The 22,728-nt window shown below is 44.0% G+C and overlaps 1 protein-coding gene across 1 annotated transcript in view; it reads left to right on the plus strand.

Annotated features, from left to right (window-relative positions):
* Window positions 1–21,779, plus strand: part of afap1 (actin filament associated protein 1) — a 139,718-nt gene extending 117,939 nt beyond the window's left edge. Inside the window, exons 9-18 of the mRNA XM_080741843.1 lie at window positions 935–1,087; window positions 2,343–2,554; window positions 4,501–4,646; window positions 6,287–6,401; window positions 7,490–7,723; window positions 13,492–13,621; window positions 17,758–17,922; window positions 18,532–18,725; window positions 20,877–21,044; window positions 21,685–21,779. Coding sequence (XP_080597969.1) covers window positions 935–1,087; window positions 2,343–2,554; window positions 4,501–4,646; window positions 6,287–6,401; window positions 7,490–7,723; window positions 13,492–13,621; window positions 17,758–17,922; window positions 18,532–18,725; window positions 20,877–21,044; window positions 21,685–21,711 — 1,544 coding nt within the window. The 3' untranslated portion in view covers window positions 21,712–21,779. The remainder of the gene's footprint in view (window positions 1–934; window positions 1,088–2,342; window positions 2,555–4,500; window positions 4,647–6,286; window positions 6,402–7,489; window positions 7,724–13,491; window positions 13,622–17,757; window positions 17,923–18,531; window positions 18,726–20,876; window positions 21,045–21,684) is intronic.
* The last annotated feature ends 949 nt before the right edge of the window (window positions 21,780–22,728 follow it).

Consider the following 22,728-nt stretch of genomic DNA (forward strand, 5'->3'; position numbering starts at 1 on the left):
CAAATACACAGAACACCGATACGAAGCAACTGAAAAACCTATCATTTCAATGGTAGTGGATGGAGAGACAGGAAGAAACAGCAACCAATGGCTGTGAAGAGAGGCACAACCATGGACAGGATTGACAAAGGGTCAATTACAGCCCCTGCAAAAGTAGACCAATCACAGCGACACTACACAGCTCAGCTGACGTTGCTACGTCAGTCACGGCTCGCCTCGCTCGTATATGTGCCTACGGCGAAACACAGGTTCAGTCTCTCATGGACAGCACTTGATCGACGTTGAGACACAAAGCTCACCTTAAATGATGATTTCACCCAATTTCAACCTATCTTCATAAGATTGGTCCCCACTAATGCTCATTATAATTAACATTTGTGTCTACTCACTGTGTCTCAGAGGAGGGCTGTGGACAGTTCAGAAAATCCGCCTACCCCAGTGACTTCATCGATGGGGAATCCAAGCTAATAGAAACTGCAGGCTTTCTATTCCTGTAAAGTTGGCAGTCTATAATGGGAGCCATTGCTCTCACGTTAACAAAAATGTAATAAAACTTCAATGTTTTTTGGGAAAATATATATACACACATATATATATATATATATATATATATATATATATATATATATATATATATATATATATATATACACACAAAAAAAGCCTAATAGAATAGAATATTCCATTCCGGTCTGGAGGGGTGGTATATACAGTTTCAATCGGAATATACTTTTATTCAGGTTTGATGTAAACAGTTGGGAATGAATTTCCGTTTGGAATGAGTTCATTCTGAATGAATAAATATTGGTGCTTTGTCCAAACACTGCCAACCTAGTAGTAACTTCAGATCGCACCAACAAGCCACGCCGTCTTGCTCTACTTTTCTTTCTTTTTTTAAATCTCATCTCATCCTCTCGCCCGGTCTTTCTTTCAGGAAAGGGGAAGAAGAGCTCGGAGTCGAAGCAGAAGAGCAACACGGTGGGGAAGGGCGCGGGGAAGAAGATCACCAAGATCATCGGCCTGGGCAAGAAGAAGCCCTCCACCGACGAGCAGACCTCGTCGGCCGAGGAGGACGTGCCCACCTGTGGTAAGCTGGCGCTTTACTCACAAGCGTGATTTGTATAGGGTTGATGGGTTTAATAAACCCAAGGGCCCCCCTACTGGTGACAGTATTATGAATTCATAGGCTATTTGTCGGGTGGAAACCTTGTATGTCCAAAACCGTTCGTTTTGCATTTTTCATTTTAAATATGATTTAAACTAGTGAAAACAGCCGATCTACAAGCACACAACGCCTCGCACCGCGAGGCGTTGTGTGCTTGTAGATCGGCTGTTTTCACTACTGTTGTGCGACGGTCATGTATGATGAAGCAGGGCTTTACTTTGCGAAAGAACAAACACATTTGAAACTTGGAGATATGAGGTTTACACCCGACAATGACGATATGTATTTTGTCATTTCCAATATATTAGGGGTCTCTAATTGCCTAATCTATGGCCCCCCTAACAGCAGTACATGGCGCTTTTGATCTGAAAACCCATGCAGAATAAGATCTAATTTCGCCCCTGGCTTTACTTCATTACTTTATTCCCTGCATGTCCAAAACAGCTCGTTTTGTATTTATCATTTCAAAGGACAACTTTAGTTTTTTACAACATGGGTTCATATTATATAGTCATTAGAGAAAAGAAAAGATGAGTGTTAAAATGTACTCCTCTTTCTATCGTTTTGGTGATTTTAACGATTTTGATTTGCATGCATGCCCCCAGGTTTGGGGCATGCATGCAAGTGGCTAAATATGTATTTTTAGACAGAATCAGCCCATGCTTTGCTTTTTATTAGATGACTGACACAGCAAGTGTGAAACTATGTCACTCACCCTACAACGCCTCAATAATAACAAGAAACAAAAGACATATCTGACATGGTGCAATTTGGCGGTCAAAGAGAGAAAACGTTATATCTCCCTGGGACCCAAACCTCCAAAAAATCTCAGGAGAAACTGTTGAACTTTCTATTCCGTTTCTGAACATGCCATATTGTTTTCTTACTTTTTGAAAATGTTTTGAAATAATAATAATGACCAAACGTGTGGTAGTTAAAGAAAAAAAGAAAAAGGGCGGAAAAAGGATATTCCCTCATGACCCATAAAAATGACTCAGTGTTTGGGAAACACCTCTCCGTACACATGGACAGTGAGTTCACTGCAACCTTTCAGGTTTCAATGGATCCGAGACACAAGCCATGTATGCCTCACAACATCACTGTAATGGCCACGCGTTCACTGGTGCGTGTGTGTTTGACTGTGTGTCTGTGTGACTGTGTGACTTGGACCATGCAGGCTACCTGAACGTGCTGTCCAACAACCGCTGGCGCGAGCGCTGGTGTCGCCTGCGGGACAACCAGCTGCTGCTGCACAAGGACCGCGACGACCTGAAGAGCCACATGGCCTCGCTGCCGCTCCGAGGCTGCGAGGTCAGCCCCGGCCTCGACCACAAGCACCCCTTCGCCTTCCGCCTCCTCCGCAACGGACAGGAGGTGGCCGTGCTGGAGGTAAGACACCGTCTCTTCTCCTCTCCTCTCCTAGTCTGGGATCCACAAAACGTCATGTTGTAGTACTCAAAGGACTACAATTTGGCCAGAACTATCCACCGGAAACAGTTTTAACCCAAAATAATTCCCCTGCGCTCAAGGACATACTTTTAGGGCCTACCTAATAAACTCCTTGATGCGGAGTAGTTTTGCTTTTGAAAAAATCGTTTGGTATATGCATCTTTTGTCCAACTCGTAGCGACTGGAAAGACTACACTAGGCTACTCGAGCATTTAATAGTGATTGGGGAAACAAACGGAGGGAACCAAATCAAAGCAACGCCGCTTCTTCTAGTGGTTTCCGCGTTGGGCGGAAACCAAACGGCCTGGAAAGCCTGGAACACCAGGCTTTCCCCCAGAAAGCCTGGTAGGCGAGGTTACTCCTCTCCTAACCAAAAAATCAGGTTAACCCTTTAGGACCTGAGACTGATTTTACAAACGCCTTCTAAATCATGTAGTTATTTTTTGTGCCAAGGTCTCCCAAATGTTATGTGACAGGGACCCCCAGAGGAGAAGACTACAAAATTATAAAAAGAAAATTCTAACACTTTCAAGATTTATTTTTAAATGTAAAAAAAGATCTACAAGCTTGCTGTGTATCATGACGCTACAAGCTGTGAGCTTGTAGATCTGCTATTTTTGAGAACCACTGTTTTAAACCACTGTTCTAAATCTAAAACTTGTGTTGCTGTATATGAATAGCTCAAATCTAAAATGCTTTCCCAATTTTAATGGGTTAAAATAACTCACATTATTTCGTGCAGTCCCAAATCTATAGTCAATCTAAACAAGTAATACCTCATCATTCTCTACTTTCTTTATGAAATTGTATCAGGACGGGCTGCTCTTTGCCGCGTTTAGCTCACATGTTGTTGGTGTTTACTGCACACTCATCATACTGACATGCCCTGCTCACCATGGCTGGTGTTGTTGCTACAGTTGGTTCCCTCTCATGTGGTTGAACCATCTCTGCCACCCACCAGTGGCTTCTGTCCCTGTTTGATGTCCTCCATGTTGGCTTCCCTCCGTTTCGCCCCCTTTTTTAATTTGATCTCTTCCTTTTTTGTCTGCACGCAAAGCTACATACAGTACAGTACAGTACAGTACAGTACAGTACAGTACAGTACAGTACAGTACAGTACAGTACAGCAGTGGTTCCCAAACCTTTTAGCTCGAGACCCAATAGAGACATTTGATGTCTCCTGCCGACCGACCCAAACTAGTGAAAATAGCAGATCTACAAGCTCACAACGAGTCGCTCCGCAACATGTTGTGAGCTTGTAGATAGGCTATTTTCACTTCTTCTTCTTTTTTTTCTTCTTTTTTTTGTTCTTTAGAAAAATAATTGAATTTGATTCGAAACTTTATTTTATTTTTGAAAACATTTTTGAAATAATACTAATACAAAATATTGTGTTGTGAGAACGGTAAACCTGCATTACAGTGGCGAGGGTATTTCATGCCGCATGTGTTATGAATGTACTGTAGATATCGTTGTTGTCGGGTGGAAACCTTGTATGTGCAAAACCGTTGGTTTTGTATTTATCATTTTTAAAAAGGATTTAAACTAGTGAAAACAGCCGATCTACAAGCACAAACTAGTGAAAACAGCAGCTCTACAAGCACAAACTAGTGAAAACAGCAGCTCTACAAGCACACAACACCTCGCAGTGCGTTGTGTGCTCCTAGAGCTGCTGTTTTCACTAGTTTTGTGTGATGAAGCAGGGCTTTACTTTACGAATGAAATATACAAATTTGAATCCTGGAGATACGAGGTTTCTGCCCGACAGTGACGATATGTTTTCCTCACTCACTAAAACAATATAAATCCTCTCCTCTCCTCTCCTCTCCTCTCCTCTCCTCTCCTCTCCTCTCCTCTCCTCTCCTCTCCTCTCCTCTCCTGTCCAGGCGTCCTCCTCAGAGTCCATGGGGAGGTGGCTGGGCGTGCTGCTGGCGGAGACAGGCTCCACCACGGACCCTGCCGCCCTGCACTACGACTACATCGACGTGGAGACCACCGCTAATGTCATCCAGCTGGCCAAGCAGTCCTTCTGGTGAGGACCGCACGCACGCATGCACACGCACGCGCGCACACACACACACACACGCACACACACACAAACACAGACACGCGCACACACACAAAACAAGAGCAGGTGATTTTTTCTTTTTTTTACACCTGCCCGCCGCCTTCCAATTGAGTCTGAAACCTTGACCCACCCACCCACCCGCATCGCGGGCGGGTTGGCGGGCGCCGGGTCGGCCCGCGCATCACTAGAGGCTATAGTGTTTTCTTCAAATGTAAACAAACATGGCTGTCATGTTTGAAAGATAGAGCTAGCAGATCTACAAGCCCCGTGCTAGGGTTAAAAAAAATTGCAACAAACAAACAAACAAACCAAAATAAAAAGTAACAAAAACAAAAATTGCAGTCCTTAAAATGTTTGTCTTCACAAGTATAGTCATACATGTGTGCGTGCACGTGTGTGCGTGGGTCCAAGCTGCTCGGACCCCACACACCCACTCACAAAAACAAAGCCAGTGGCTTTGTTTTGTCCCAGTGGGAGGCAGGCTGTGGATTTGGGGTGTGTGGTTATGTACAGGGGCGTCACAAGGGGGGGGGGGAAGTGGGACTGAGTTACTAGGGCCCAAGGTGGAAGGGCCTTAATTATTCTATACTTTAGCTATTGAAAAATAGCAGATATACAAGCTCACAGCGCGGCACCGAGTGCCGCGCTGCGAGCTTGTAGATCTGCTATTTTTGAAAAGTCGTGAAACTGTGCAAATCTTTGAATGTATGTATTTTTTAAGCGAACATTTGCAACTCAAATTTTGCTTCTGGGGGGTCCCTGGAACGAAATATTTTGAGATGGGGGTCCGTGGCCAAATACATATAATTTTGGGGGTCCTTCACATGAAAAAGTTTGAGCACCGCTGACATAGAAACAGGTTTTTCAAAAAACCTTAAATATTAACAAAGACTTGCACAAATCTTCACGATTTTTCAAAAATAGCAGATCTACAATGCCGCGATGTGAGCTTGTATATTTGCTATTTTTCAATAGTCAAAGCACAAAATAATGCGTAATAACGCGTTCCCAGTCTAAATGGGATATGAAGAACATTCATGGGGGGCCCCGCAGTGAATCCTTGTACCCAGGGCCCAGAATTTGGTGTGACACCCCTTGTTATGTAGACTTTTTGATGAGTCACAGGTTCCACACGGTGCTGTTTGCATTATGCACTGTGTACCCTATGTAATGTAATATGACCACAATATCATAATTACACAGCTTCTTTTGTAAGAACCAAGGTTCGAGGTTTCTTTATTGTTACATTGTGTACATACGAGTAAAAGCACTTTGTTTTCCGGTTCCTCAGACATTATAGCCGCGATTATAGTAAACACAATTATGCAAAGACATGGAAAATGGGCCCCCCGAAATAAAATGTTTACAACGTTTGTTTCGCTTTTTCATCGCCTGGTCCTTCGTAAGCCGGATTATCCGGGGGGGGGGGGGGGGGGGGGGGGATCTGAAACCTATATTTTCAGGCGAATTAATCACATGAAAAAAGACTCTCTGTGTGCAAGGCCATTAAGGCGTTCTAAGAGCAATGCTGTGTGCCAGCTTTCATTATTCAGCACTGATGTGTGTGTGTGTGTGTGCGTGCGTGCTTGTGTGTTTTGTTCCAGTTTCACCAGTAAGCGTGCGGTGTCTCCCAACCCGTACCTGGACAACCCAGTGAACGGCTACGCCTGTCCCTCTGGAATGGCCCTGCATTACGATGACGTCCCCATCAATGGAACCGTAAGCGTGCACGCGCGCACACACGCACACGCACACACAGTTATAAACACACAGTCAAATGAACATTGAGCATTTTACAGTGTAACACGCTTCAATCTGTTCCTCTCTCTGTAAGATGTTTGCAACAACACCTTTCTCTTTCTTAACTTTGCTAGTTGTTTGCAGGCACGTCTTCACGTTATTAGCTTTGTTAGGAGCCTTTCTTAGCATTACTAGTTGTTAGTAGCGCTTCTTAACATTATTAGCTATCTTAAGAGCTTTTACTAACATTACTAGTTATGTTGGTTGCATTTAACATTAACCCGATATGCTAATGGCATTTAATAACACTGACGCGTGATTATGGATCCAACTGGGAAAGATGGATGGAAACGGCAAAGAGCGCTCGTTTTCAGTTATTGTCCACGACATTGCAAGCGGCGCGAAGGCCAGCGGACCTTGGTCCTGCTCTTCGCCCCCGAGCACCGCAGGCGCGAGTGGCCGCGAAGAGCGGGCCAGGGCCGCGCGGCCGGCGGAGCGCCGCGCGAGTTACGAAGCCGTGGTGAATGCAATCGTTATATTTCTGCCCAGGCCGTAAGGCCTGGGCAAGCGCACGATAAACGCCATGATAATTGGGTTTTGGTGCACCTCGCGCGGTCCAAGTGACTACAACGGAGCGCTCCTTACGTCCGGTTCAGCCAATCACAAGCTTCAAAAATGAGTCCGGGGCGTGGTTATCCATCTTTCCCAGTTGGATCCATAATCACGCAACACTGACAGCTGTGTCGGTATAGCATTTAACATCACTCGCTATGTTAGCAGTTGTTTCTTAATACACATTAGGTTGTTAGTAGCATTTTCCACTTGCGCCTTGTGCTAACCTTTCTTGTGCTAACTTTCTTGTGCTAATGCTAACTGTCTTGTGCTAACGGTAACTTTGCTAACAGTAACTTTCGCTAATCTCTGCTTCTCTGTTTACTTTTCTTCCTATTTTTTTCTGGGTCCTCTCCTCTCCTCTCCTCTCCTCTCCTCTCCTCTCCCCCTACCCACTTCCCTCGCCTTCCTTGCTTGCCTGCACGCTTGCTCTTCGCTCTATCCCGCCACCCGAGGACCCGGACGCGCCTCGCTACTCATGTCCGGCCACGGGGGGGCGCCAGCCCAGCCAGGAGGAGGCTCACTATGAGAACACGGAGCTCTATGAGAACGCTCTCCCCTCGCCCAAAAAACTGTCCGCCCGCTTCCCCCCCAAGGCCCCCCCCTCCTCTTCTCACTACAAAGCCCCCGTGTCTAAACTCGCCTCTAAGTTCCTAACAGCTGACACTAAGGCCAAAGGTGGCACTCAGGTGACTGACACTAAGGCCAAAGGTGCCACTCAGGTGACTGACACTAAGGCCAAAGGTGCCACTCAGGTGACTAGCGCTCTGCTTTTCTAACTACTAACATTTTCTGAGCGGAAACATATCTATTTTTTTTATCACCCTGCCGATTGAACACTACTCACCATCTTCATCATCATCTTCACATATCTGATTTTCATTTAACCACATAGGCCTACTACCTCTAGAATAGATTAAGGCTCGTACTTAAAAAAAACATATAACAACCAGTAAGACTCCCTAATCGGGAGATAAGCGAGGGTCCATTTTGGAAGCCCCTGGTCCCTGGGGCTACGCACTGCTATTTCTCTGTCAAAATGTGTGTGTGTATATATATATATATATATATATATATATATATATGTATATATATCGTCATTGTCGGGTGGAAACCTCGTATCTCCAAGTTTCAAATGTGTATGTTCTTTCGCAAAGTAAAGCTCTGCTTCATCATACAAGGATATCGCACAAAAGTAGTGAAAACAGCCGATCTACAAGCACACAACAGCGTTGTGTGCTTGTAGATTGGCTGTTTTCACTAGTTTAAATCATTTTTAAAATGATAAATGCAAAACGAACGGTTTTGGACATACAAGGTTTTCACCCGACAACGACAATATACATATACACAGTATATATTGCCTAATGTTCTCCCCAGAATCATAAGGATGCAGGAGTTTTTGGGGGGAGAGAAATTCATATTTTTTTCCAACTCACACAGAGTCGACACTCGATGCCACACATAGAAGGAATTAAAAAAGAAAAATGTGTTCGTCTGACTGACTCTGGATAAGTAGGAAAAAAGACTGAAGTTCCCCTCCCCTCTTGAAACCGAACCATCCTTTTAAAGGCGACTCTGAGCTCACATTAACCAATCATTACACGCCAGCGTGCCAGATGGCTGTGAGATTAGATTGATAATACGCACGCAGCCACTCTGACTTGGACCGGGGAGAATGTCTTAGTCGGCTAAACGCGGTTTCGACACTCATCACTATCACTGGTTCCTGCAGTATGTCTGGACACGCGCGTTATTATTCAGACATGTGCTGAAGGCTTTTAAAACCCGTTGACCGGGGTTGTCCCACAGGGCTCTGTACTAGGTTTGATGATACTTGCTCATAAGGGACCTACAGGTCAAATGATGTTGGTTTTCTTACCTTTTAACACAGGCGTGTGCACGCTAGCCTGGTGTTGCTCATATAATTCCTCACTGCGTATCGGATATTAGTCTGGACTCGCGAGCCGAATTTTCATTTCCAAGGGGTGGGTTAAAAAAAATGGCCCTGGACACGATTGGTTAGACCAGACCAATGCTGGGCCCTGATTGGTCCCCCAAATTTTGGGGGAGAGGAAATGGATTCACAATTGAGCGGGGCCATGCCCATATTCGCCAAGGGCAAGTTTTTTTGCCCAGGCGGATTGGTCTGGTTCCAGGCTATGTGCACGCCATTCGACTTTCACAAACGCAAAAATATGCCTGCGAATCCGAGCTGCGCTTCTCGAGTTAGCCCCAGCAGTGTTTACAATGCAAGCAAACAGTAAGAAACAGAGTATAGAGAAATGGCTCGCTCCGGGCAAAAAATGGGTTTCCGGTTCCGGGTTACCGGGCCAATAACGGAACCATTTCCTCGAGGTTACTAAGTAACCCCAAAAGGTAACCTCAGAACGGGGATCCGATTTTGGATTATTCACTCTTGCAATTTCCAATTGCATCTTTCTAGTTGTCTTTATTCCTTGAGCTCCTAGCTGAACTGCCAGTATAGTGGAAAGCTCCTCTGACGTTGGGTAGGGATGGGACGATATGAAAATGTCATATCACGATTATTTTGACCAAAGAAATCGCCATTTACGATAATCTAAATGAAGCGTTGCGACGCATTTTGAGCTTGTAGATCGGCTATTTGGTAGATATATATTTTAAGGGAGGTAGTCAAGGAATGCCACTCCTGGGTGGCCGTGGGAGAAGTGGGAGAGTAGCCCTATTTGTCTTATGGGTTTGTGTTATCGGATCGTCGTGTGCACTCCCTCTGGCGTTGTGGATGTCGCTAACTTTAATAGCACGACAATTAAACGATAATATCGCTTATCGTCCCATCCCTAACGTTTGGGCTGATCCCGGTTCAGCTGGGAGGCGTGTGGAGGTGCAGGGAGAGCAGAGGGTTGAAACCCTATAGCCGTCATTTGCTCTGTTCATTTATTGTTGCTCGCCTGGACACGCTTTGATTGAGCACAACGGTGCTGACGTCTGGCCACCCACGAGCACATCGCCTCGCCTTCCCACACGCTCCCGGGTGTAAAGTTACTAAGTACATTTACCTAAGTACTGTATTATGTACATTTTTTAGTTATTGGTACTTTACTTGCGTATTTCCAATTTCCAATACTTTTACCTTCTACTCCACTACATCTCGGATCCAAATATTGTACTTTTACTCCCCTAGTACAATTATATGAACATTTTAGTTACTTGATACTTGGCAGACATACATTATAATATTATAAAACATACATTAACTACTTTTTTATATCCATGCTATTTGAAAATAGCCGATCTACAAGTTCACTGTCACAAGCTTGTAGATCTGCTATTTTCAAACATTTTGTACTTTTACTTTTGGAGAAGTCCAGTATTTGTAAATCAGTAGTGCTCACACTTTCAAGACCTTTTTTCCTTTTTTTTATAGCAGATCTACAAGCTCGCACTGTGAGCTTGTAGATCTGCTATTTTTGAATAGCCAACGCGAACATATAAAATGACACAGATACTTTCAGATACGGTTTTATTGTGTAAGTAAAAGTAGCAATATCAAAATGTAGAGATAGAGACAAAAGTAGTTTTTTTTTTTTATACATTTCTTTATTTATTTATTTATTCAAATGTGTAATACAAAAAAAGACAAAACGATCTACAAGCGTGGCACTGTGAGCTTGCAAACACAAAGTATACAATTGATGTATTATTCTTTTCAAAGTAACTTGTAATTTTAGCAGTACAATATTTTACCTCTTGAGATGTAGTGGAGTAGGAGTGCAATGCATTGAAAAACAGACATACTGTCAAGCTTTTACTGTCTCAAATGAATACTTAAGGACAGCACTCGAGTAAACGTGCTTAGTTACTTTCCACCGCTGCTGAACAGCCCCAGCTGGTTCCCAGTGTGCTTGTAGCACATAGTAATGTGATTAGCACCGTGTCCGAAACCAGCGCTCCCCAATTTTTTTTTCTCACAGTTTGGTTTATTTGAGATTCAGGGCATACGTTAAACCAAGACTTGTTCGCATATTATGAGAACCAATCACAAATAAAAAAAGAAAAAAGGTAAAGCAGGCATATACGTGTCATACATGACAATGTAGTAATAGGGCAGAACAAGAAAAACAATGTAAATATCAGGCTATGAGGCACGCTCCACCAGTGTTGTGTGCTTCTCTCAGGGCTCTCGTGAGTTTTTTTTTCCTTTTTTTTCTTTTTTTTTTATTCGCTGGACTCTCCCATTTGGAGACACCGAAACGCCCTCGCTCATCGGCTCTAGATGAGTGGTTCTTAACCCCAGGAGGAACCCCAAATGATTTTGGGGGGTCCCCAGATGATTAACTTAATGTGCAAATATAATGAGGAAAAAAATAAAAAAGTAATCTAATAAGTTCCATTAATAAAATATATATATATACAGAAAAATAAGTAGATCTGCTATTTTTCATTAGTTTGGGCAAATGTCTTAATTTCCCTTTTTGGGTTTTGATCTAAAAGGTTTAGGAACCACTGAGCTACGTGCATCCCGCGCTTATCACTGGACACGCAAGGTTCCCACCGCGATGAAACGCAAGGAACATGGGGTTTAACCCTCTGGTGTCATCTGCTGTATAGCTCCCTTCCCTTTTGCGACCAGCATCAAATGGCATGTGTGACATTGATGTATTTGTTTTCCCTTTTTTTTTGTACAACCACTGCGCCGTGGGTGCTTTTTAAGTGCTACCCTGTAGGAGAAGCCACCACACAGGGCTGGCCTGTCCCCCACTGCCCCACCCAGCCCTTTGATGTGTGTGAGTTCTGTGGCGCGGCAAAGATGGCCGTGAACACGGTCTTCTGGACCACACGACCACCGGCTCGAGAAGTACATTTGGTTCCTACAGTATATCATCGTTGTCGGGTGGAAACCTTGTATGTCCAAAACCGTTTGTTTTATAGTTATCATTTTAAAAATGATTTAAACTAGTGAAAACAGCCGATCTACAACACCACCTCGCGATGCGAGGCGTTGTGTGCTTGTAGATCGGCTGTTTTCGCTACTTTTATGCGATGGCCTTGTATGATGAAGCAGTGCTTTACTTTGTGAAAAAAATTGCAAATTTGAAACTTGGAGATACGAGGTTTCTGCCAAAGACAACTAGACAACTAACTGTGCCGTCTGCGTCGCGCTCTGTGAGGCTGTAAATTGAGGTCGAACTCTCGGAGCGGCCTTCGCAAGCATGTCTGTCTTTCCGTGTGAATGTAGGTTCTCTCAACTTTTTTCAGTTCGAGACCCAACATTTTGGTGTCTGCGTGGGACCCAAACTTATAAATATACATTATGGTGACATGTCACATATCATAATGAATCACTTAAGAGTAGTGAAGCAAGAAAATGTCTATATAATAATGTCACAATGTGTCACAATGTTGATGTAGTGGAGTAGAAGTAACAAACGCCTCAGAATTGTACTGAAGTACATGTACTTTGTTACTTTACACCAGGGTTTCTCAAATGGGGGTACGTGTACCCCTAGGGTACTACAGGGGGTACTTGAGAGAAAATGGAAAGATTTATTTTACTGTTATGTTTTGTCGATGTTTAATGATAAAACATTGACAAATATGCGAACGTGCTACTCCATAAAGCTTTAAACCAAATCAAGTATGAATTTTACTGTTACTGAATAGAAAACAGGCTACTATTTTCAACATATTGGCATAAAGACTGGACTTTTGATGTCAGTATATTCTAGTCAAAATGTTGTTGTCAATTAAAGGGTGTACTTGGATTCAGCAATCGGGGGAAAAGGGGCTACTGAAGCCCAAAAGGTTTGAGAACCACTGCTTTGCACCGCTGTTTGCACAGCTGTAGATGTAAGCAGTCCTCCAGGCTGGTGTTTAGTTATACCTGGAGCTTTTGGTCCTGGATCAAGGGTTTTATTACTCATGTGTTATGGCAGGGTTTTTTTTCTCAGACGTGTGTTTGGCCGTGGACCCCCCCAGCTGAACATATTGCAGGGTTCCCACACATTTTTACCAATTCATTTCCAAAACTTTTCCAGAATATTTAACCCAATTTACAGGACTATATAACAATAATTCAGCTCAATGACAGGTCAGTGGTTCTCAACCTTTTCAGGCCGTGACCCCCGAAATAATCATGCTTTAACTGGGGACCACGGCACCCTGACGAGCACTAAGAGTTTAGGAATTTTGTATAACACGGTTCTATTGTGAAAATAGCTGATCTACATGCTCGTTGTGAGCATGTAGATAGACTATTTTCACAATTTCTGCCTCTAATATTTGACAATTTGGCCAATGTTTAATTTGTCATTTCAGAGGTATTAACAAAATCAATAACCAAAGACAATGCATAGCTATTTTTTCCAGTACTGGAAAAATATTTTTCTAATTTAAAAATATTTCCAGGAATTTCATGACCGTGGGAACCCTGATATTGTATTTATTTTTGTATTCCTCTTTCTCCACCAATCAGCTCAAGGGAAAGAAGGGCCCGGTAGCCAATGGGACGGCGTCTAAGCAGAAGGCGGAGCAGAAGAACCAGCCCAAGAAGAACGGCGTCAACGGAACCAGCGGAGCGGCTGCTGTCAAACGCAAAGACTCCAGTAAGTGTGTGTGTGTGTGTGTGTGTGTGTGTGTGTGTGTGTGTGTGTGTGTGTGTGTGTGTGTGTGTGTGTGTGTGTGTGTGTGTGTGTGTGTGTGTGTGTGTGTGTGTGTGTGTGTGTGTGTGTGTGTGTGTGTGTGTGTGTGCGTGCGTGCGTGCGTGCGTGTGCGTGTGCGTGTATGCACGTACGCACGTGTAGCCGTGCATGTAATGAGCACTACTGCACGGTGTCATCAAATAAAGAAATCAGCTGCGTTGGTCACGAAAGAGAGCAAGCGCTCCTCGCTCCCCACACTATGCTAGGCAGCTAGGCTAGCAGTTTTCATGTGAAGTTCACGGACATAGTAGCTAAATGAGGCATTAAAGATTACAAATTCCTATCGATGAAGTTGATGTGTTTTTTTAGGGCAACAGTTGTATAATAGCAATATTACAATCGAGGGTGTGCATGTATCTATCTAATTATTGTACCTTCTGCGCTTCTGCGCTGCCTACAGTCACTCGCCTGCGGCAACGCAGTCGGTACAATAATACGATACATGCACACCCTCTCGTGTAATATTGCTTAAATATACAACAGGTAGTTCCGACGAAGAAATCTGATTGGTTGAAATGGCTACCTCCCGTGGTGATATTGAGCATTATGGAGCGGTCTCATCAAACAAAGACATTAGATTTACAAGCTGATTGGCAACGCAGCCGTGATGATATTCACGATAACACACACCCTCTCGTGTAATACTGCTTAAACTGAGTCTCAGTTGCTTCTGTCTGTCTGTCTGCAACATACAGTATGTGCATACACTACAGTAAAAATGTCGAGTGTTCATTTAAACCAATGGTTCTCAACTATTTCCGGCTGCGACCCCCCCCCCCCAAAAATAATCGTACTATTTGAACCGGGTACTTGGAATTGTTGGAGTTGAGGCATCACCTTCTGCTTGACCCAAAATGAATAACCCACAGGTTCAGAACCACTGATTCAACGGGTGCATGTGGAGTTAAATATTATTTTTTACAGTGTAGCTGCGCTGAGGGGTGGACACAGACAGTGAGTCTGGCTCCCCTGCCCCAAACCTCACCACCACCGCTGATTGCTTTCTAGCAGCAGCACCAAAAAAATGAAATTACCGAACCCTCATCCCCCACAGAAATCTGGAAAATGCAGGAATTTCCAAATTGCTGTCGGGTTTTGTGCAGAGCAGGAGTAAATAAATTGCGAGAGAGAGAGAGAGAGAGAGAGAGAGAGAGAGAGAGAGAGAGAGAGAGAGAGAGAGAGAGAGAGAGAGAGAGAGAGAGAGAGAGAGAGAGAGAGAGAGAGAGAGAGAGAGAGAGAGAGAGAGAGAGAGAGAGAGAGAGAGCTTAATTCGGCGTCTCCGAAAAGCCTGCCCTTGGAAGCCAGTGTGGTTGACGCCGCGCCGCGTGGCGGCAAGACCCCGAGCAAAAAATACGACTCAGCTTATATCACTGTTTCTCAGCGTCTGGTACAGGGACCACCGGTGGTCCAAATAAGACCATTTATGGGTCTGTAACTCCCGAGAGTGTCCAATGGGTTGTTTCAGGGACACCCAATCTACACTGTTAAAATCTGCAGTGTTAATTTAACTCTGAGAGTGTACAAATGGAACCCGTTTTATGGTCCATTTTGGCACTGTTTCCGGACGAGCCCCCATTGTAACCATCTGGATTCAAACCCAGGTGTCCCCAATGGTTGTCAAACTTCCAAGGCCTCCCTTAGACTCTTGACTGCATACAAATGGAACCAAATGGAACCTAACAGGTCTTTGTATACTGTCAGAGTTACAGACCTGTAAGGGTCAATTTACATCCCTGCGAGAACCACCCTGTGAGAACCACTGCCTAACCAATCTATTTGCATGTACACTCTCAGAGTTACAGACCTGTTTGGGGTCCATTTGGGCTCCTTGGCCGGTCCCCCGGAACCGACGCTGAGAACCCGGTGTCTTATGCCGGCAGAAGAAGAAGAAAAAAAAGCTTGTGGATGTACGTGGCCAGGGGAGGAGGAGAGGGAAGTGTCGGAATGGCCGTAAATCGGCGCGGTCGACACAGTGTATGTTTAGACGCACAACGTGTGAACGAGGACGGATCTCGACCGCTCTCTCACGCCTCCTCGTCTACGCCGCCTCACCGAACCCCCCGCTCCCCTCCCTCCCTCCCTCCCTCTCCCGGGAACGCGGCCGAACCTCGCCGAAAGTGGGAAGCTCCGAATGTCTCGTCGAGCCGGGATTTAAAAGCCCTCGCGTGTTTCCACACCGTCAGGCCGAATGATTGCGTTTGAGGTTGAGAGTGTCACTCCATCATCGGTGGTTAGATACGGCGGGCGGGGGGGGGGGATGCACACGTGCACGACTGTGCAGACGGGTGCGCACATGCGCGCCCACTCAAATTGGTGATTGGAGAAATGTGGGCAGACTAGATACAGTTATGTTATTTGTGGGACATTCCTGTGTTGTGTGTGTGTGTGCCCACTCACTCACACACACACAAACACACACATGTTGTACGCTGTCATTGGTGTGTGTGTGTGTGTGTGTGTGTGTGTGTGTGTGTGTGTGTGTGTGTGTGTGTGTGTGTGTGTGTGTGTGTGTGTGTGTGTGTGTGTGTGTGTGTGTGTGTGTGTGTGTGTGTGTGTGTGATTAATGAGGGTTTGGTGCTGTGGTGAGGAGGAGTTCACTGGGTTTGTGGATAGTTCATGTCTTCTCTCTGGCCTCCGCGAACGAGAAACTGCCTGGCTTTTTGGTTTTGTTACTACTACTCTACTTCACCCTCTCTCTCCCCCCTCTCCCACCACCTCTCTTTCTCAGTAACCCTCAGCTCTCTTCTTAGGCTGACCAAGAAAAAAAACCAAGCCTTAACCCAAGCTTTAATCACTTTAAAGGAGTAGTTCAGGCATGTGCACACATAGACATAAAAGGGGCCCTTTTTATCCATCTGTAAAAAGTGCCCTCTCCAGACCACAAATGCAGTTTTTACTAAGGTGAAAGAAATGCAAATGCCCTCTTTCCATGCCATACCTGAAGACTATATGCTTAGTTAAGTGTGGTATCAAGCAATGAAAATAGCTGACCTCCAAGCTCACAACGCATCGCAGCGGTCGGCTATTTTCGGTATTTTCACCAAAAGGCCCTTTTAGACATTTCAGCCCCTGCCTCTCTAACATTCTCTGCACATCCCTGGAATAGTTCTTATTTTCTATCTATAGAGGGTATGCGCATGCATAAAGTGAATGGCAAATCGAGTGGCAAAGTGAGTTTAACGTCAGATAGGACTTTTCTGTTTGAATGTATGTGCTGTCAAGGCCAGAAAATAGTTTTTGCCACTCAGTAGGCGTTCTTGCATAACTTCCGGGTATGATGATGATGCCATGCGCATATCCTCTATTACACACCCCATGAAGGCTTGAATTCATGGTGATTCATTTTGTAGCACTCATGAGACAATAACTTTATGAACAAATAATTGTCTCAGGAATGTGACAACAAAAATAATCTCAGTCGATTCAAGGCTTCACGGGGTGTGTAATTGAGCGAACTCCTCCTTTAACATCTACTTACCCCATCCAGTCAAAACAATGCCCTGACCCACGTTAGTGTAATATTTTACCCGACATGGTAGGTGACTGTAGACAAGACTCATCGACAAGTGTCTCTGTCTCTAGGGCTGTCACAATTATTGCATAATTGTCTAATCGCAATTATTTGACATAATCGCATTTATTTGACATAATAGCAATTATTTTATATAATCACAATAATTTTTTTCATAATCATCATAATCCTTTACATGTTGAACATTTTTCATGTTTTCAAACATTTTCAAAAATAGTGGAAATAGCAGATCTACAACCTCACAACGCGTCGCGGTGCGACGCGTTGTGAGCTTGTACATCAATGTTCTTTTTCAAGTATAAAGTTGTCAAATATGTAAGTAATTTCTTTGTATATTTAAGTTCTGTGTCGTATCTGCCATGTGCAACTTCAAAGCCTACAAGCCAAACAGGAATGTAATTGTCAACGACAGAAACATAATCGTTAATCGCAATTATTTGAGTAACAATTAATCGTCATGTAAAATGTCATAATCGTGACAGCCCTCTCTCTCTCTCTCTCTCTCTAGACGCGGATCAGTACAAGTACGGCAAGAACCGCGTGGAGGCGGACGCCAAGCGCCTGCAGACCAAGGAGGAGGAGCTGCTGAGGAGGAAGCAGGAGATCCGCAACAGACTGACCGTGCTGAAGAAGGACCGGAGGGACCTGCGCTCCGCTGTGGAGGCTGCTGCTGGTGAGGAGAGAGAGAGAGAGAGAGGAACCTCTTATCTACATGTTTTAACTCACTCACTTCCAGATTATATACATAAATAATCCAGACCCTGCCAGTGAAATCAGCGTTTTTTTCCTTACCTTTCAACTAGTCGCAGGATATTTGGCATCAGTCTGATGGAGCCCCCCGTCCGTTGGAAAACACAGCATTGATTTTTGGGAATATGTGTGGCTTGTGACGATCGGGTCCAATATTCATTTTAGTTCAGTGACCATGGAGCTAAAGAACGGTTCAGAAGCTGTGTTCACGTTCACGCTGCTATTGGAAATGAATAGACTCCAACCTTATAGACTCCAATACTTAATACATAAAGTGTCCATAACAGTCAATGCTACATAAGTATCTCACTGTTATGTCAAACACAAGTAATGATACTAAAACGTGGCACAGGAAACCTTCCCTAGGAAAGTCCTTAGTGGTCAGAGTCAGTAACAACTATTATTACAGTTATTAAGTAGCCGTGTAATAAGCTTCTTTGTTTAATCATCCTGTCGGGGGGTTATTTTTCAACAACAATTTTCCCTCGCTTAATCCATGCTTTCTCCACCCCCCCCTCCCCTCCCCCATCAGGCAAGCGTTCCCAGGCCTCGCTGACGGAGCGGCTGAAGAAGGTGGAGGACGAGTGCAAGCAGAAGGAGGAGGAGAGGGTGAACCTGGAGCTGGAGATGACGGAGGTGAAGGAGAGCCTGAAGAAGGCCCTGAGCGGAGGAGTGACCCTGGGCCTCACCATTGAGCCCAAGGCCCAAGGCAGCTCGGGACCCCAGGTGGGTGGAACAGACTAGTGCACCACACAGGACACGCTGCATTAGTGGTATTAAAGTAGTAGGTGATGATAATAATGATAAACAATAAACTCTAGGGCTGGGCAATTAACCGAAAACATATCAAAACGACATTCAGAAGCAATAACAGACTTGGGCACTGTTTCAGTGAAGTCAGCATTCGTGTATATCAGACAGACACCGAACAGAGACATTCGTCGTTTATTAATAGGATTTATTTCTTTTCATAATCGAGACGCATGTTTAACATAATCGTGATACGGATTTGAAGTCATATCACTCAGCACTGGGACACAATGAAGCTATGCCCTCCACTCTATAGTGACCCAGAAGTCGGTGCTTTTAAATCAGAACTCAATGCCTCAATAACTCTTAACATGTTAAAATTGTAAACGGATAAAATAATCGTTAAAAAAAACCAAAATATTGTTAAAGATTCTCCTCATAGGTGGTATTTTGTTTCTCCTCATTCCCTGACGGTCTTACTGATAGAGCTTTGCCTCCAACACATCATGAACACAATGGCCTTGCTATTGTTATTATTAAAAGAAATACATCTGTAGGCAAATCAGTGCGGAACAAGTCCTGATATGAACCCGGCTTTAACTCATTAAGAGCTGAGGCTGATTCTACAACGCCTTCTAAACCAGTATTTCTCACACTTACAAGTTTTTCAAAAAATGTCCAAAAATAGCAGATGTACAAGCTTGCGGCGTGGTGCGAAATGACACTCTGTGAACTTGTAAATCTGCTATTTTTTGAATAGCGAACGTGCTAAAATCTAAAATGCCGCCGGTGCTTTTCCGGTTGTAATGCATTAAGTGGAACAGGGAGACTACCGTAGTTGGGTCCACTTAGTTTGTAAAACAAACAGAAACTCTTGATTTCAAGCCGGTGTTTATAGCCTCGCGAGGACAAAACATGCTTCCCCGTGTTTGGACAGATGCTAGGTTTGACGTTTATCTGGTTTATCTTAGTTCCTTTGAAGCACCAAACCGAGTTCTTTGCACTGTAGTTACATGCCCGCTTTCCCTGTCGTTTTGTTGACTACGTAAGTGCAGTAAGTGATATTCTTTTGTTAAAACACATGTTAAATATCTCTATATTCAGAGAGTAATTGTTGCTATAGAGGGTATGTTTGGTAACAAGGGGTCTCTCCGTATCTCTGTCTCTCTAGGATGCCAGTTTCATTCTCGGAGAGAATCCATACAGGATGCAGTATAGGATAAACAAGTGAAATTTGTATTTATGACAGACAACATTTTGTACTGGAAAACTATAAAATTTAGTGTGTTTGTAGATGCAGGGCGTTGCTGAAAACGAGCACTTGTGCTCAGCTAATAAATACCATCCAAATAGACTTTAACCTGCTTGCTGCCAGGGTTAAAAAGCGACTAATGTCTTCAATTGCCAGAATTGTATCTTTTAATGTGCACGATGGTTACGGGTAATGCATGGATAATGCACAGTTCATGCACCACACGTCGTGCACGCCATTCACAGCTTTCAAACAAAAGCAAATCTGCAAAAGATAGTGGCTATAGTGTTTTCTTCAAATGTAAACAAACATGGGTGCCAAGATAGAGCTGTTCTGGGAGTCAAACATGCATATCGCGATCATGCCAAAACCGGAAGTAGGAAAAATGTATGTCTGGCACAGGGACATATTGTATACAGCCCAACTCTCTGGGAAACTCGTGTTTGGCACCAAGTGTGATAACCTTTTACCCAAAAACCCTTTGTTTCAACCAAAAGATATCACTTACACCAGTGTTTCTCAACCACTGTGCCTGGGGACCTTTGGTGTGCCCCTGAGAAGGGTCAAGTGTACCTCTTGAAACTGCTTGAAAGCCAGTATTGTATTTATCATTTTAAAAATGATCTAAACTAGTGAAAACAGCCGATCTACAAGCACACCACCTTGTGGTGCGAGGTTTTGTGTGCTTGTAGATCTGCTGTTTTCACTACTGTTGGCAGGGCTTTACTTTGCGAAGAAACGTACACATTTGAATATTTACACCCCCGTGTTATTTGGTGTGCCCATGGATTCTTGGGACATGAAAAGTGTGCCCTTGCAGAAAAAAGGTTGAGAAACACTTACTTACACTATGCCCACATTGTGTTTCACTGTAGTCTCCGGTGCTGATGCGGCGGACCCAGGAGTCGTCTCCGTTCTCCAGCTGTGACACCAGTGACACGGAGCCGGGCTCCCTGCCCGTCAACAGCGCCTCGCTGCTGCGCAGAGCGCAGGGCAGCCAGAAGCCCTCGACGGTCCGGGGACACGTCCTCAGGAAGGCCAAGGTAGGACGGACCACCCGACCGAGCACGCACTCACAATTGTCTCCATATTGCATAGACGTTGTGCCTCTTCCTTGCGCATTGTTACCAATGGTACTAATGAAGGCTCTGTTCCATTATACTGTATCCTGGTGTGCTGTTAGGTCAGTATTATTTAGTGTGCAGTGTTTTTTACTGTAGTTTTTAACTTGAACTGGAAAACAGACTAGAAAAGGGACTAGGGTTTTATTCCCCTTTAAGTTTCCCTGTGTTTACTGTAGTTTTTAACTTGAAATGGAAAACAAACTAGAAATGGTAGCTATAAGGCCAGTAGTATTTAGCGTGCAGTGTAGTTTTTAACTTGAGTACTGTAGTTTTTAACTTGAGTTAACAGTGTTTTACTGTAGTTTTAAACTTGAACTGCAAGCAAACTAGAAATGGGACTAGCGTTTTATCCCCCTTTAAGTTTCCCCTTAGTTCAGCATTATTAGCATTTTTTTATTTTATCTATTCATTTATTTATGTTGCTATTCCACCCCACCGCACACATAACAACTACATAATTATGCACCTGTGCAATAAGGTAGACAGGACACGTATTGTCGACAAATGTCCATGGAATGTATTCAACTGACCGGTGGATCTCTTCCTCTTTGTCTTGCAGGAATGGGAGATGAAGACCGGAACATAAATCGCTCCAGCTTCCTCACGTCACGTCTTAAACTTTTTACTCTGTTTTTTGAAAAGAAGTGTGTGTATATATTTATTTAAGACCTATTTCTATGATGACAGAGGATGCGGGAGAGGACACAAGCATAGCGCTCACATTTGCTACCGAAGGACCAACAAGCATCAATGGTTTTAAATAAGCTTCGGTATCGCCACGCGCGCAAGGAGTGGAGGCCATTTTTGTTTAATCCGGCGGTTCTCAGCGGCAGGTTGGAGGTCCACCAGGGGTCCATTTGGTTCCATGTGTACATTATTGGAGTTACAGACCCGTAATTAAGGGTCCCGTTTTGGTGGTCCCTGGGATGGATGTTGAGAACCAGAGGTTTAGCCTACTATGTTATAATGCTATCGAGCATGCTTGGTGTACTTTGTTGTGCAACTTGTAGTGTCCGCTGTTCTTTCCTTTCAAAGCAAAACAGTGGATCGACTTCAGTCTCTCGTCAGTTTGTTTTAGGGGGTGTTCTTTGTTTTTTTTTTTTCTCCTCCAGATCTGTTCAGACAGATTCACACATTGGTTTTCAAAAAAAGGTCAGTGTTCAAAACCAAGTATTTATTTGTAAATGTTTAAAGAAAAAAAAAATACGTAGCTTCCCTTTTCTTTTTTTGTTCTGTTTATTTATGTGGATATATTTAAAGTTTTTTTTTTAGTTTTTTTGTTTTTTTTGCTCTGGAAAAGGAAACCCTGAACGCCCGTTTATGTCCTATTATATAGAAAGAGAACATGACATCACACCATTGAAAGTAATAGCTGAAAAGAACTCAAGGTGGCGCCACCTGTCAGTTCACCATATTCCCACGGTGGCCATTTTGCTATCAACTTAACAAAACAATGCCAGCCCGGGTGCCGACGCGCAAATATGACGTGAGAGCAAAATGGCCACTGTGTGATAATAATAGTCAATTGAACTCAATAGACACCGGGGGCCAGGGCGGTCACTCATTCTACATGGAATGTCCCAGACAAACGCTCACAGACTCC

Source organism: Nannobrachium achirus (assembly GCF_963921795.1).
Source record: "Nannobrachium achirus genome assembly, chromosome: 14".
Lineage (NCBI taxonomy): Eukaryota > Metazoa > Chordata > Actinopteri > Myctophiformes > Myctophidae > Nannobrachium > Nannobrachium achirus.